The sequence below is a fragment of the Podarcis gaigeae genome (assembly GCF_964106915.1).
Source record: "Podarcis gaigeae genome assembly, chromosome: 3".
In the NCBI taxonomy this organism is placed as follows: Eukaryota; Metazoa; Chordata; class Lepidosauria; order Squamata; family Lacertidae; genus Podarcis; species Podarcis gaigeae.
Genome location: NC_139680.1, coordinates 92,065,253 through 92,082,475, shown reverse-complemented (window position 1 = coordinate 92,082,475; position 17,223 = coordinate 92,065,253). Strand labels below are relative to the sequence as shown.

General features: G+C 42.3%; 1 protein-coding gene across 3 annotated transcripts in view; it reads left to right on the top strand.

Moving 5' to 3' along the window:
- DISP1 (dispatched RND transporter family member 1) overlaps positions 1 to 16,687 on the top strand; it is an 86,029-nt gene extending 69,342 nt beyond the window's left edge. For all 3 annotated transcript variants that reach the window (XM_083733070.1, XM_083733072.1, XM_083733071.1), the window contains exons 4-8: positions 589 to 712; positions 3,771 to 3,898; positions 4,754 to 4,851; positions 6,109 to 6,206; positions 13,074 to 16,687. In XM_083733070.1, the coding sequence (XP_083589196.1) occupies positions 589 to 712; positions 3,771 to 3,898; positions 4,754 to 4,851; positions 6,109 to 6,206; positions 13,074 to 15,983 (3,358 nt within the window). In that variant the 3' untranslated portion in view covers positions 15,984 to 16,687. The remainder of the gene's footprint in view (positions 1 to 588; positions 713 to 3,770; positions 3,899 to 4,753; positions 4,852 to 6,108; positions 6,207 to 13,073) is intronic.
- The last annotated feature ends 536 nt before the right edge of the window (positions 16,688 to 17,223 follow it).

Below are 17,223 nucleotides of genomic sequence, written 5' to 3'. Positions count from 1 at the left end.
TAAATCTTCTTCAGTTTGTCGGTGCTAGCCTTAAAACTGGATATAACTCTTCAAGCACAGAGTAATACAGTACTGTTTCCTTTTATGTCTGAGCCACCGTGTTTGAGTTAACTGGGCCCAAAATTACATTTCCATGTTTTTCAATATAATTACATTAAATCCCTGAAACCCTTTACAGAGGACCTGGAGCCTAGCCCTTCTCATGTTCTAACATTGTATGGGGTTTACTTTTGGTATTGAATTTGGAAATATTCTGACTAGACCAAAAACATGAACTTGAGGAAGAAGTTTTAAAAATCTCACAATACCCTGGAGCAGATTTAGGGGACACAGGGGAGACTGCAGGTAGAATGAGAGGAAGCAGTAGTCCTGTTGCATTCGTGCAACATTGGTTATCAGCCTGATGTATTTTGGAACTGCCACTTCTAAATTGCCACAAACATTGTGGTAATTATTTTCTTTTTTTAATTACCTTCATGAATTAAAAACAGATTTAAAGTAAAATTTATCTTCTCCTTGGTTCTACACACACACACTCACACACATGAACCTTCCCCTTTTAAATAGTTATTTTCCATTTTCTTCTAGCTATGCTGCTCTGATAGCTGACTGGCCGGTGGTGGTTTTAGGCATGTGTACTGTGTTAATTGTGGTGTGTGCATTGGTTGGAATACTAGTCCCAGATCTTCCAGACTTCTCTGATCCATTATTGGTAAGTAAACATTATCATCTTGTGCTGTCAAATTGTTGTGTTATTTCCAGCAGTAATGGTAAGCAGAGAGCTGTAAGAATTCTCAGCAAATGTATTATATTGCTTTCAAATACAGATGTGCGCAAATCAAAACGCCAAATCTGAATATTTATGAAGTTTGGTAGTTGAGCCCAGATGTCTTCAAATATGTCTGCGCAGCTGCTGAACCTTTTAATCAATAACACACAAATTGAAAAGATTTCTTCCAGCAGCACCTCTGAAAATAATTTGAGTTTTGAATGTGCTGTATAGAAGGCAACTCCAGTAAAAGGAAGATTATGGGTTTATTAAATGGTAATGACTAGATTATAGAGTATAACACCATCAGTGTTATGAAATGGTACATGTAATATCTATCCTGTTAAATTTTAAAATGAGTTTACCAAAAGTATTGTGTAATCATATTTGGAGTAGATGCATTGAAGTCAATGGGTGGAGTTCAACATTACACTATTAGAAACGTTCTGTCTGTGTAAGCATAACAGCTCACCCAATGGAACAATCCTCTTCCCTTCCTTCTGCTTGCTAACCCCTCCTGAGGCAATTTTGGGAGGATGCAGTTTAAGCAGGGGAGGGGGGAGAGCCTTTGTGAAGAACTTCTGAGTATCTTTAGTTTTGGGTTTTTTTAAAAAACATTTTATTAATTTTACAAATAAAAAGTACAAATAAACTCACATCAGTAGAGTAATACTGTATGTGGAGATTCTCTGAATCTTGCGACTTCCCCCAATCCCATCCACGGAGTCTTATTTTGAAGATCTACAACTGTGCATATTTGTCTCTACTCCAGTTTTTATATCAAACCATATTATTCACAATGTTTTTTACACTACAAGTGTGTCAAAATCCTGCCCTTGTTTCCATCAGCGTGCAGTGGCCTCCTAAATAACTTGTAAATTTTTCCCATCCTTTTATAAAGTTTTAATCCTCTTGGTTTCTGAGTTTTCCAGTCAGCTTTGCCATCTCTGCATTAGTCCATCAACTTGGCTTGCCATTCTTATCTGGTAGGGACTTTGTCATCTTTCCAACTATGGGCCAATAACATCTTTAGTTGAGATTCCTGCATTGCAGTGGGGTGAACTTGATGACCCTTGGGGTCATCACCCGGTGGGGTTTTTTATGTTACATTTATATCCCTCCACTTTTCCTCCAAGAAGGTACACATGTCTCTTCTACCACATTTTCTCTTCACAACAACCCTGTGAGGTAGGTCAGGCTAAACTGGCCCAAGATCACCCAGTGAGCTTCACAGCTGAATGGGGATTTGATCCCTGGTCTCAGGTCAAAGTGGTTAAGAGCGGTAGACTCGTAATTTGGTGAACCGGGTTCGCGTCTCCGCTCCTCCACATGCAGCTGCTGGGTGACCTTGGGCTAGTCACACTTCTCTGAAGTCTCTCAGCCCCACTCACCTCACAGAGTGTTTGTTGTGGTGGAGGAAGGGAAAGGAGAATGTTAGCCGCTTTGAGACTCCTTCGGGTAGTGATAAAGCGGGATATCAAATCCAAACTCCTCCTCCTCCTCCTTCTTCTTCTTCCACTACTACTACTACTACTACTACTACACCACAATGAAATTGTTGCAGTCTTCCGTTCTTGCCTGGCATTTAGCCTCAGTGGTCAGGCATTTTGGTAATCGGAGACAGTAAAGAGGACAACAGTGGTAATACAACAATGATCAAGGGGTTGTGGAAATCACAGCCTGCTTAATACAATCCCCACCCCATCCTGCCATGACTGCATAGCTTAGCTGCTCATGCAGCAAACTACTGGGTGCAGATTTTTGCACATGTATTGAATGCTGTCAGTTTCTCTCTGTACTACAATGAAACTCTGATAGAGTGTTTTTACAGTCACATGGAGACAAACCAGATGATGGCAGCCAGTAGTGGGGCACTTTGTAGTGATGGTTCGCTGCATGTAGCAACTATTATGGAGGTGGCATTGCACAGTCTCAGGGGTGTTTTTTTCATGTGGAGCCCGTCTACACATGCTTAGGTTATTGGAGAACAGCTTCATACATTTCAAAGCCCAGTGTGAGCTATATGGGAATTGTGTGGTCTCTTGAGACAGAGGCAACAGAGCATGCAAACAATGGCAGCATGAAGATGAAAGAGGAATATTTGGTTAGTAATCGGCTTTGCTAACAATAAAAAACAAGTCATCAAAGGTACGAAGAGTCTTCTGGGCTGGGGGCTGGGGGAGAGAATAACTACACTATTAAAAGTTGTCGCAGAACCATCTGCTTGAACTATTTAGGTGAAATTGGCGGTAGCACGCTCCTCATTAGACATGACATGTGCCACTGTTGGCATAGACATAAGAATCCATAAATGGTTAAACAAGGCAAGGATATGAGTCCAAGCCCTCTAATTTTATCTTATTTTTAAAGAAACAACCATTGGCAAGCTTTAGACAGTTTCATTTTATTGCAGGCACACCTAAAACTATATTTCAGTCAGGGTCTAGACATCGCAGTTTGTAGGCTTATTACTTGAGCAGCTATGTTTTCCCTCTTGGACTACCATAGGGATTGAATACATTATAGGAAAACTCTCAAACAACTAAGAACCACGCTAGGCACACCATTAATTGCATGAATGGTGTTAACGAGCAGCCTGGGGACCTTGGACTGGAGAAGTTTCACTCTCATATTTGCGCTCTCTGCCACAATCCCAACAAAAATTATCCCTCTGAAGTTTCAAGTGAAATCTCCATTGTCACCTATGGGAGCTTCCCTTTCAATGCAAATAGCAGCTTTCCAAAGGTGGCATTTGCAAGGCCCCTGGTGGAGATGGAGAGGGAAGAGGGGGAGGATAATTAAACATTTCTATCCACTGGTCCCCAGAATGCTCAATCTGTGTCTACCTTCGCCTATGGAAGAGCAAGACTTGGTGGTAGTGAATTTGTTGCATAGGACTGCAGAGAGAGGGCTTTCTAATGAAGGTTTTTCATCAATTGGACATCCTTTTCAAATAGAAGGATGGCATGCGCTAAAAAAGCTCTCTAATGTTTTGCCATAGGGTTTTGAGCCAAGAGGAACTGCAATAGGACAGCGGCTGGTTACCTGGAATAATATGGTGAAAAACACAGGCTACAAAGCAACTTTAGCAAACTATCCTTTCAAATATGCAGATGAGCAGGCTAAGAGGTAAGAGCTTTTCAACCATGTTCTCTTCTGCTCTTGTTTTCCACTTACATATCGTATGAAACGAAATGTGGGAACTTATTTTAAACCTCTCCTCTCCCCCCCCCCACCATACAACAAAAATAGCACTGCACACTTTTAACATCTGGCTCTCTTAATCATAAGCCCTGGTCAGTGTTAATAACAAGGTGGCATGCTAACAAACATTTACAGTGATATAAAAACTATTTTGAATATTTGAATTCTTAAACCCTGGAAGTCATGTGAAACTTGATTTATTTTCTTAGGGAATTCTTACTTTATCCGGCAGCCACAGCCGAAAATGTGTAATGGGGCAGTATGCCCATATTAGTATAAAAAGCAGAGAACACAGAGTAATGATGTTGTTGACCCTGTTTTATGTTAGTGCTCTTTTAAGGATAGAACTGTTCTTGAAAATCATGGCAAGAGCAGCTTGTTCTTTGTGTGGTTGTGGATAGGTATTCATCCCCCCTCCCTCCCACATTCAGCTATCTTATAATTAATTTATTTTTAAGTGATTCATGGTGGGTTGCTCCACCCACCTGTCAGAGTTATCCTGCAGGTCGTGGGAGACATAAGTTCCCCATCCCTGCCAAAAACTGTTCTGCCAACCAGATTTTCCTGACCCTAACCAGTGACAACCTCAAGAAGTCCCAAACATCTGAGCAAAGAGGTATGTCTTTAGCACCCAACAAAACTGGAGTACATGTATCTTCATGGCACTCCCCCCTCCGCTGCCGCCTTTTTGTGCAGTTACTATTGAAGCAAAGATAACTGTTAAAAGTGTAAGCTGTTTGAATGCTATATTTTAAAAGATGAAAAATTGTTCTCTCTCAGCCATCGAGATAACCGATATTCAGATGATCACTATGAAAGAGAGAAGAGAGAAGCAGACTGGAATTTCCACAAGGACAGCTTTTTCTGCGACATTCCAAGTGAGTGTTAAGTGTGCAAAAATGTTAGGAAATGAATCTAAAACAGGCACAGGCAAACTCGGCCTTCCAGATGTTTTGGGACTACAACTGGTCCTGTTAGCTAGGGATGATGGGAGCTGTAGTCCCAAAACATCTGGAGGGCCGAGTTTGCCTTTGCCTAATCTAAAGCATGTGAGGAAGATGAACTAATATTTTACGTACAGTTGGTGCTATCTATTGACCTTTTCAATTTCCCAGGAAATGTTCTTTTCAGTTTGTGAAAAGCAAGGGATGATTACCAAGCTACAAGTTCCTACTACATTTAGAGATTATCACCATAGTAGTGGTATTTAACATGCACTTGTTCCCCCCTTCACTAGTGATATGAAAATGTGCATGGGTGGAATTCAGTGTCCTGGTACTATAAAGAGTGGGTCTACCCAAGCATATCAGACAGAACAATCCTCTCTGCCCTCTGCGGTCACTGTCTGAGGAGTCTCTAGATACACACACCTGAAGCCCATTGTGGGGGGCACACGGGGAAGGAGACGTCACACAAACAGAAGTCCTGCACATGGCTTCTGCTATTGGGGTTCATTAGATGAATCCTGCACGATATTTCCAGGAAATCAACTTTTTACTTCCTTACTAGCTGCAGCTTTGTGAAGTTTGTGGTGTGGGAAGAAAGGGAATTTTGCATGTCCTCCTTTCTCACCACTGGAAGTAAATGGATAGCTGAATGCTTGCTTCTCCTTGGTGCTAGAACAAATGGGAGAGGTGTAAATCCTCCTGCTCCTTTCAGCCCAACCCACTCACACCAATAACACATTAGTCACTTTGGCGCTATTTTTCAAAGTATATTGATACTGAAAGTGTATGCACTAAAATAAGACACTTGACTCTAGCAACTGATTATTACAAACTCAACATTTCTGAAAATGAATGTTAACTTTATAAAACATCCCCCAGTTTCTATGTGCTGCTTTTCTTGGCAATTAGTTTCTATATGTTAATATAGTACAGAAGATGGTTTAGGCACACCAATTTAGGTAGGCTATATATTTTATTCATTACATTATAATTCCGCCTTTCCTCCATGAAGTTCAAGACTGCGTAAATGCTTCTCCACACCCATCCTATTCCCACAACAACCTTTTGAGGTAGGTTAGACTGAGACAGAGTGTCCCAGGGTGCTACTGAACTGAGAACATACCCTACACTTTAACTCTCAAGGTCTGTAACATCAGAAACCTCCTTAATATGTCAATCTTATTTCAGGTGATCGCTATTCCCGAGTGGTATTTACATCAGCAGATGGAAATAACTTGTGGAACTTACCTGCAATAAAATCAATGTGCAATGTGGATAATATGAGAGTAAGTACAGATATCAAATTTTCATATGACTAAATGTGAAACTCCGTGTTCTTGTCTTTGATAATTACTAAAGTCTTGCTTGTCACAGGGTACTTATTGGCAGGCAACCATTAGGACAAAAGAAACTTTGCCTTTTACACTGGTGATGATAATGCTGCCCAACATTTCTTTATGACCCCTTCTCAAGGTTAACAGTGCCGTCTGCTTCATTTTTTCCTACCCATTCCTATTCTGAATACTTTGTCTGAGGAGAGGAGCAGGATTTAGTATGCATTTTTCAGAATAAGACTTTGTCTTTCTCATTGACTGTTTTGTCATCTTGGCGAGGAAGTATTTTTTGCCCGTTTACAATACTCCTTAAAGTAGTTTTCTTGTGTGTGATTCCGTGAGTTGCTTAGGTTTGTAAGTCCAAAAGGGAATAGGTTGGCAATAGGGAACGCAGACATATATACAGTAACTTGCGTAAATACCCCCCTGCAGCCCCCCAAAATAATTCAATCCAGATCGTGGTGTTCTGAGAAAGCAAAGTTTGCTTCCTCTTCAGAGCACAGGGGGATGAAAGAAGACACTTTGGTCTTGACTGCTCTGATCAGGAGAGAATGTTTTCCATCATCAAAATAGTTAGGGCCTTTTTTTATTCCCCCAAGGAACCAAAATGTAAAAAGTAACAGGCAGCCTCAGGGACTTCGTGAGTTCCTCCTGCATGTGTTAGAAGTTAACGTTGCATATAGTTGAGAATGAAGTCTGGTTTTAACTAATGGACCTTAACTGATGCAAGGTCTTTGGTAAAGTGAAGAGAGTATGTTCATATTGTATATCTATGATATGTGAGCTTGTCACTCTCTGAATCTACAGTAGTTGGTATACTTTGACAGGTGCTGGAGCCTCAAAATATGGTTGGTTCATGGTCCTGATCCGGATTGGGTCACCATGCAAACTGCATGTGCTGGTGTCCAGTCCAAATTGGGACTGTAGCAGGAGAGAAAAGGGCTGTTGTCCCCCTGCTCCTCTCACCATGGTCCCAATCTGGGCCTGGTGTCCTGTGCTGGCTATTTCCGAAAGAAAAGCCACAGACAAACCACATGATTGGTGTCACGTGTAGTTTGCCCCTCGCAGTGCTGAATGAGCTAGGGAAATGGGAACTGCATTTAGTTATTCTAACGGAATTATTTTTTAAAAGTTTCATTGGCTGTTCAAGCCATATGGAAATAGGTGGTGTTTTTAAGTGTGTGTTGTATTTAGAAAACAGCTCTATCCTATTGCAAACCTCTGGATCTTTGAACTGAGGCTGTCTTGCCCAGTAATGAGGCATTGATGTCTTCTGTGGTCTTTCATCATTATTAATGTCTCTCTCTTGTTGCCTGCTATCCGTATCTCTTTCCAGTTCATGTTCCTTTAAAGGCCTGACTCCTCCTGTACTCAAGTCAATGCCATTAACTCATGTGGAAGCAAATCCAACTCGTTTGGTCTTTTGAAAGTTTAAGTTTAAGGTCTGCCATATTTCCTTTCTGTGCCATTATGTGTTTTAATGGAAACTTTGATTAAATTCCCAGCATTTCCATAAGAGGGGGCGGGATATTATAAATTGTATTGCCAGCTGTGTACCAGTCATACACAACTTGTCTTGGGCATGCAGTATCAGCTTTAGCCATCTGGCTTACTTATGCTTGGGAAAAGATCCTATAATTCTTCACACATTGCACCCACATAATCTTAATGTTAATGCCATATGCAGAATGGCTACAGGATTCAGCCCCCAGTTTGTATATTGCTAATGTTTAAGCCCTTTTAAAAATTGATCATATGCTTTTAGATTTTAACTGACCTAGAAATCTTCTTTAGGGTGCTTCCCAAAAACAGACTCACAAGTGAGATTCCAGTATAGGAAAATCCTGCTGCAAGTAGATGTATAGATTTGTCTAGAACTATTTCAGTCTGGGTTTAGAAGAGGGTTTGGGACTAAATTGGCCTGGAGAGGGAGAGGGGGAGTGTGACCCTGCTGCTTCTGGTTGATCTCTCATTGGCTTTTGATATTATCAGCTCTTGGACCAACCTTGGGAGATTGGCACTGGGGGCACGGTTCTGCCATGGTTCTGGTCTTATCTCCAGGAAAGGTTCCAGAAGATAGTATTGGATGGGTGTTTCTCAGTTTCCTGGCTTTTGAGTTATGTAGTGCTGCAGGGCAATGTATTAGCTTCCAGTGCTATTGAACATCTATATGAAGTTAATGGGATTGGTCGTTAGGAGATATGGGGTGAGGTGTCATCCATTCATTGCTGGTACCCAACTCTGTGTCACTGTAACAGAGAACTGGAACGGGCTAAGCGAGCACTGAATCAATGTCTGGATGCACTGGTGGGCAGGGCGAGGGTTAATAACCTGCGTGTGAATCCAGGCAAGCAGGAAGCTCTGTGAGTGCGCAGTTCCCCGGTTAGGGAAGTCAGACAGTTGCTTGCCCTGTATGATGTTGCACTATCCTTGAAGAAGCAGGTGCATGGTCTGGGGATTCCCCTAGATCTGGGGGTGCCCAAACTTTTTTCAAAGAGGGCCAGATTTGATGAAGTGACCATGCGTGAGGGCAAACCCAAGTTATTGAGCTTTTTTTAGGATTGAAGTTACAGTGGTACCTCGGGTTACAGACGCTTCCGCTAACCCAGAAATAGTACCTTGGATTAAGACCTTTGCTTCAGGATGAGAACAGAAATCGCGCAGCGGGAGGCCCCATTAGTTAAAGTGGTACCTCAGCTTAAGAACGGACCTCCAGAACAAATTAAGTTCTTAACCCGAGGTACCACTGTACTGAGTTGTTTTTTAGGATTTTACCCCCAGACATATACTGCCACAGGGTTCCAGCGGGCCGAATTAAGCCCCCAAAACAGAGTTTTGACATGCCTGCCCTAGATGCAGCTCTGTTACTGATGGTCTTGGAGTGCCTTCTACAGACTTCTACAGCAGTTTCTCAATCAGGACAGCTTGACCATGCAGTGGTAGCCTCAGGTTTGAATTGCTGCAGTGTTCTCTCTGAGGTGGCAACCCTTGACATTGTTCTGGAAGCTGTAGCTCAGGGGTCAGCAACCTTTTTCAGGCGTGGTCCGATCCACTGTCCCGCAGACCATTTGGTGGGCCGGACTATATTTTTGGGGGGAAATGAACGAATTCCTATGCCCCACAAATAACCCAGAGATGCATTTTAAATAAAAGCACACATTCTACTCATGTAAAAACACCAGGCAGGCCCCACAAATAACCCAGAGATGCATTTTAAATAAAAGGACACATTCTACTCATGTAAAAACACGCTGATTCCTGGACCGTCCTCGGGCCAGATTGAGAAGGCGATTGGGCCACATCCGGGCCTTAGGTTGCCTACTCCTGCTGTAGCTGGTGCAGAATATGGCAGCTAGGCTGCCTGTGGGGAGCAAACTGCAGCCAGCACACAACACCTTGTCTGCAGGATCTACAATGCTTGCTAATTGCTGCTAGGTCAAGTTCAAGGTTTTGGTACTAACATACATGGCTTGAAACAGTTTGGGGACCAGGTGGTTTGAGGTCTTACCTCTTATATACCCAGGAGGTCGCTTTGTTCTGCAAAAGAACCCCTCTGTGAAGTCTTTAAACTATCAGAAGCCCCCGTCCACAGCAGGGCTTTTACTGCCACTGCCCACATCTTTCTATTGTATGATTGTTAATCACCTTGAAATTTATGTGAAAGCCAAGTCATAGATTAATAAACAAACACGTAGCAACTGCTTTCAAACTGTTTTCTGAGGAACTCTGGGGTTTCTTGGAAGCGTGTCCTCATTCTCCAGTGTGAAACATAGATAAAGCCCCCTAAAAGACAGGTCGTCTGCCATTACTAGTCTTCCCTTTAAAACAGAGATGGCTAAACTGCTATCCTTCTGATATTGTTGGGCTTCAACTCCCACCAGCCCTCGCCACCGTAAGTAATGGAAGATGATGGACGTTGCAGTCCAGCAACATCTGGAGGAGCAGAGGTACCGTATTTTTCTGTGTATAATACGCCCCTTATTTGGGGGACTCCAATTTAAGAAAATGGGGGGGGGGGAGATCTATCCGTGTATAAGACTCCCTGAAATTTTGGACATTATTTTTTAGGGGGGAAACCTTGTCTTATACACAGAAAAATACGGTAAGTTCCTCCTGCTGTACAATATAGTATTACTAAGAAATGTGTGGGTTCTAAAGCACATGGTCACATTGGGAGTGTAAGAAATCTGAAAACCACGGAGAGATAATTTAAGCACAATGTTTTCTTTAGATGGTTGCAGAACAAGTGGAAAACATCACAATGATACATATAATCTCGCATACACAAAGGGCCTTGGCAACACCTTTTGATGTAGCAACAAAACAGACCCCTAACCCTTGCATGTGTTAGCAGTATTTCTAAAACAATGTTTTCATGAGGTATTTTGATAAGTTCCAGGCTAAGTCTCCCTTTCCAAGTTCTAACAGCCAATTTATCTTTATCTTTTGTGAGGCTTACTTTAACAGCAAATATGTAAGGTCTGCCGTGTGTTGAGGAATAGCAAGCAAACTCACAGTTTCAGATTGAACTTGAATAAGTGAAGTGGATGATAGTTTTTTCCTCCCAGCTTGTCTGGCTGACCTGAAGGGCTTTCATGTTGTATCCTCCCTGATACAACTGGACATGGGCCATGAAAAATAAAGAGATGGCATTCCAGTGCTTCCTTTTATTTATTAGGTTGTTCGTTTTTTCCTGAGCTTGCATGTGTGAGTGTTTTTATCTGGAAACAATCAAATGTGAATTATCCTGCTTTTATGGAATGCTAGGTCATTATTGTTCTGAAATTGTTTGACAAAATTAAGGCCATATTAAATCTTTTATAACGATCAGGAGAATTCCTAAATCCTGTTCTTTTTTGCCTCTGCTATAAAAGGATTGCACATAATCAGCCAAAGCAATTTCAATATGACTCAAAACCAGAATGTTTGGATGTCTGAAATGTGCCTGGCTTTCAAAAAGCTTAAGCACATGTGTAAGTGACTTAGTAAGACTAATCCTCTGATAATATTGGGAAAGTACATAAGTGTATCCAGGATTGGTCCTTTGTTATGCATTCCAAGTAGGAAATTTGACTAGTGAGTCCAGATGTACATTAGGCACAACTTAATTCTGAAGCTTTGCAGGCCTAACTAATGAGTATCCTGGCCCTTTGAATAGCAGTGCCACAAAGATCCCCACATCTCAGTAGGTGTGCCAACACAAATTAAGGAGCCTATCCCTCCTGTATTTCCATAAATATATATATTCTGATTTCTGGGAGTGATGGAAGGAGTCTACATAGCAATATATTCTCTGAATGCATTGACCAGTTAGGAAAAGGTAACACTGGAGATTTTTTGGGGGGGGGGGTTTGTTACAGGTTTGTTGCTCTTGTGGGATATAGTATGTACATACCCTCTTTGTCGCATCATGTTGCAGTTGTTAAACTTGTCCAAGGAACTCTCTCAGATTCATTCCCTGTGTCTGCAGTCATAGGATTGTTGTCTGTCACATGACTCTGTATGTTTTGACTCCACAGAGTGGGAAGTGAGGGAGATAGAATGTTTGTGTTACTGTGTTCTGTGAAGTGGGACTATTGTCCTCTGTTCTTTCTCTTAGCTCCTTCCTCTTTCTCATCAGACAGCAAAGTCAGAATGCTGCGAGTGCTTTATATGTAAATAAATGTAGATTAGCCAAATGCTGAGCTACTGAGTTCTGTTACGCCGACTGCGCAAACATCTTCGGCTCCCTAAATGTGCCAATGTCTGCTGGCATCAGTCGCTGTGATGTTCAGGCAGAAGAAAGCTTTTGAAGCTCTCGAACGATCGACCAGGAGGGAGAGAACATGCCAGTCGGGCATGTGTCTCCGCCAGGGTCCTACTTGAGAGTAGGGCGGATCCTGACACAGATATCTTCCAACATTCCCTATGCAAAAAGATAGCATGGGAACCAGTTCAAAAGACTAGTCTGAAAAGGTCTTTACATGCATATTGAAGCCTTGCCACAGTTTGTGCCAGTTAACTTCTAAATGTGTCTAGGAAAATGACTTTCCTGTGGTCATCAGCAACTTTAATAGATGTGTGATAACCCTAGAAACATTGTGAAATGGCAGCCGTGTCAAGTGATTGAGAAATTCAAGTACCACATAAACGCTTAACCAAGCCTCTTACCTGTCTGCCTGCATTGTTGCCCTTTCTTGATCTGGTGAAGAAAGGATTCATAGTTCTGACTGAGAACCGAGGAAAGCAGCAAAATTTAATTATACTTTTGTCCACACAAGTCAGTCTGTTTTATATCAGATGATTTTTCTGTTCTTGGCTGTAGTTAAAGATACACTCAAGACTTCCAGGTGACCAGTTTTAACCAATTTGCACTCACATTTGTATAAATGTAGCTACAGCAGTGTGCTCAGTTGAGAATTCCCGGTGCCTGTATTTTCCTTTGCCTTCAGTATACAGAAAAAAAACATTTCTGACGGAGTATATTGACTTTTTTGGTATGCGTTCAAATGAATCTACGAGCAGTAAATTTAGTCTCCAAAGTATGTTACCTTTAAAATTACATCTCATTTGCTATCAAAACCACTGATTGCTTAGTATAAATTGCTCTTGCTAAATGTACATAAGGGAAGGACAGAGCTCAAAAGTGTGTGCAATTAGTGATCATAAAGAATTGGTTCCAAATCACTCAAATGCTTCTTGAGAAATCCCACAGTTGGAACTAATATTTTTAGAGATGGTAAGAAGACTTTTTTTTGTGGGCAGCGAAAATGTTAAAATGGTGTTTGAGCTTTGCACTTCTGCTTCTTATTATAATTCTTTCTGTCTTTCTTTACGCAGATACGATCCCATGCTCAGTTTGGTGATCTCTGCCAGAGGACCACTGCTGCTTCATGCTGCCCCAGCTGGACGCTAGGCAATTACATTGCCATTTTAAACAACAGATCATCCTGTCAAAAGCTCGTGGAGAAAGATGTTTCTCACACTCTGAAGCAGCTCCGTACATGTGCCAAATACTACTATAATGGGACCCTGGGACCAGATTGCTGGGATATGGCAGCCAGAAGGAAGGACCAGCTCAAGTGTACAAATGTGCCTCGTAAATGTACAAAGTACAATGCTGTTTACCAGATTCTCCACTACCTAGTAGACAAAGATTTTCTAAGCCCAAAGACTACAGACTATGTCTTACCAGCTTTAAAGTACAGCATGCTCTTTTCACCTACTGAGAAAGGGGAGAGCATGATGAATATCTATCTGGATAACTTTGAGAACTGGAACTCTTCAGATGGAATAACCACCATCACAGGGATTGAGTTTGGAATAAAGCATAGTTTATTCCAAGATTACCTTTTAATGGATACTGTGTATCCTGCTATAGCCATTGTGATTGTTCTCTTAGTCATGTGCATATATACCAAGTCCATGTTTATCACACTGATGACTATGTTTGCAATAATTAGCTCCTTGATCGTTTCTTATTTTCTTTATCGGGTAGTATTTAATTTTGAATTTTTCCCCTTTATGAACCTCACTGCACTGATTATTCTCGTCGGGATTGGGGCGGATGATGCTTTCGTATTGTGCGATGTGTGGAACTACACAAAATTTGACAAGTCTCAAGCTGCCACTTCGGAGACGGTGAGCATCACCCTGCAACATGCTGCCCTTTCCATGTTTGTCACCAGTTTTACCACCGCCGCTGCCTTCTATGCCAATTATGTCAGCAATATCACAGCAATCAGATGTTTTGGTGTTTATGCTGGCACCGCCATATTGGTGAACTATGTATTAATGGTAACCTGGTTACCTGCAGTCGTCGTGTTACACGAACGGTATCTACTCAATATATTTAGTTGCTTCAGAAAGCCTCAGGCAAGTGTGTACAATAACAAAAGCTGCTGGACAGTGCTGTGCCAAATGTTCCGCAAGGTTGCTTTCGCAGCCTCGGAAGCATCCCGGATCTTTTTCGAGAAAGTGTTGCCACACATAGTTATCAGGTTTCGCTACATCTGGTTGGTCTGGTTCCTGGCCTTAACTGTTGGGGGAGCATATATCGTCTGTGTGAATCCAAAGATGAAGCTGCCATCCCTGGAACTCTCCGAGTTTCAAGTGTTCAGGTCTTCCCATCCGTTTGAACGCTATGACGCAGAGTACAAAAAGCTGTTCATGTTTGAACGTGTCCATCACGGAGAGGAGCTTCATATGCCAATCACTATTATCTGGGGGGTCTCTCCTGAGGATAACGGGGACCCCCTAAATCCCAAAAGCAAAGGGAAGCTGAAACTGGACAGCACTTTCAATATTGCAAGCCCAGACTCACAGCTCTGGATTCTGAAGTTTTGCCAGAGGCTGAGAAATCAGACCTTTTTCTACCAAACAGAAGAGCAGGACTTCACGAGCTGCTTCATTGAGACGTTTAAGCAGTGGATGGAAAATCAGGACTGCGACGAGCCAGCTCTCTATCCATGCTGCAGTCACTGGAGCTTCCCCTATAAACAGGAGGTTTTTGAATTATGCATCAAGAGGGCCATCATGGAACTTGAAAGAAGCACAGGGTACCATTTAGACAGCAAAACCCCGGGGCCTCGCTTTGACATCAACGATACCATCAGAGCAGTAGTACTGGAGTTTCAGAGCACCTACCTCTTCACCTTGGCTTACGAGAAGATGCATCAGTTCTACAAAGAGGTAGATACCTGGATTGCGGATGAGCTGAGCACTGCCCCTGAGGGTCTAAGCAGTGGCTGGTTTGTGAGCAATCTAGAGTTCTATGATCTCCAGGACAGTCTCTCTGATGGCACTTTGATTGCCATGGGTCTTTCCGTGGCTGTTGCGTTCAGCGTAATGCTGCTCACAACATGGAATATCATACTGAGCCTTTATGCAATAGTTTCGATAGCAGGAACCATTTTTGTCACAGTTGGATCGTTGGTCCTTCTTGGCTGGGAGCTAAATGTTTTGGAGTCTGTCACCATTTCTGTTGCTGTCGGCTTATCGGTAGACTTCGCGGTCCATTATGGCGTTGCTTATCGCTTAGCTCCCGATCCTGACCGAGAAGGGAAAGTAGTCTTCTCCCTCAGCCGCATGGGTTCGGCAATTGCTATGGCTGCTCTGACCACATTTGTAGCCGGCGCCATGATGATGCCTTCCACCGTTCTGGCATATACTCAGCTCGGTACCTTCATGATGCTTATAATGTGTATTAGTTGGGGCTTTGCGACCTTCTTCTTCCAGTGCATGTGCCGTTGCCTTGGGCCCCAAGGTACTTTTGGTCAGATTCCTCTGCCGAAAAGGCTGCAGTGCAGCGCCTTTTCCCAGGCGTTGTCGGGGAACAAAGGGGACGGGGAACAAAACAAAGCTCAGCCTGCCAGTAAGTATCAGTTGGACTCTAGAGGTCAAAAAACGGGCATGGAACATGAGCATTACGAATTGGAGCCTTTGGCATGCCATGCCAACAACTGCAGTGCGTTAGAGAAGAGAACCTATGAAGAAACGCACATGTGCGGGGAGCTCTTAGATGGCAGGCTTGCAAATGAGCATGTCCTTCCCCAGTCAGCGTACAACAGCGACCTGAACGTAAGCAGCAAAAATGAATTCAGGATAGGCATGTTGTCTTCTGGTGAGCAGGACACCACTTGCCAGCTCTTATGTCAAAACCAGCAGTGTAGTTGCTCAGTTGATTATCAGCATGTGAGCATGAAATGGAGCCCCCACTCATGTCAGCAGTTAAAATTTGGGGTCAAATGAAACTTCATGCTACCTCTCTTCTCCTTTGTCCAGGAATGTGCATAGCCAGAGTTCTATAGTTTGCGCAACTGCTTTGCATCATTCTTTCGATAGATATGTGACTACCGTCCCAGCAAGTTCTGCACTGTAACTGTCTACAGAGCAGGTTAAGATAGCCCCTGAAATATTTTTTCTCCACTTACAGCAACTGTTTCAATCCCAAAGTCTTCCAAATGCCAAGGAGAACTTGAGAACTCCTCCAAAGGAAGCAAGTTCTTCTCTGTTTATCTTCAAGGGTGTTGGTTCACTCTTGTTGTGAAATGGAGAAAAACGTACCTAATAATCGGAAGGGACTCTTGTGATAACTGCAGAGACAAATGGGTTGTAAGAGTCACTGAAGTAAATGGGAACGAAAACAGAACATCTAAATCAAAGCAAAATCCGCAAACTGAAACTGAGTGCCTCCAGAACTTACGACAAACTGCTTCAGGTGTGAGGGCTAACCAGAATAAATGGAAATATATAGAAAACAGTACATCAACAAAGGCTTGGTTTTGAGTTGTGTCCTGAAAATTCCTGGTATTGTAACAGAACCATTACAATAAAGTGCAATTTTGTTGAGTGTCATATGCCAAACAGTGAAGCCCATGTGCCTGCTGTTGTTAGCACACCCAGAACTTTCCCATGAAAGTTTGCTAATAAAAAAAAATATAATAAATCTTAAACTTGTTGGTTCTGTTTTTTTTGGGGGGGGGGATCTTTTCTCTTTTTAAAAGTAAGAATATTCCAACCTGGCCAAGCTGTCAAACACAAAGTTAACACTCTCAAATTAAATGCTTCCTTAAAAAGAAAGGTGTGTGTGTGTTACCGGTAGTTCTCTTAACTCATACAAGTTAATTAGGTATTGTTCTCAAGAATATGAAGCAATGTTTAATTTAGGTCTTGGTGGAAAAAACATCATCCACACAAGCTGAAAAATAAAACATTACTAATCTTTTGGCAAGAGAAGATTACGGTAGTCATTAAGGTTATAATTATGCTGCTGAGGGGTTTTTGCAGTGTGGTCTGCATAAGTGATGGAGGCTCCACCTTCCCCCGAGGAATAAAGTCACAGCTGGCAGGGAAACAGGAAGGTCCCAAGCAGAAGAAAGAGACAGACAAGGTACTTGAAATGAGCAGAGAATCAACATGTGGGAATGAAGGAAGCAGCAAGAAAAAGGAGGAGGAAGCAAGAGGTGCTTTCCACATTACAGGTGGAAAA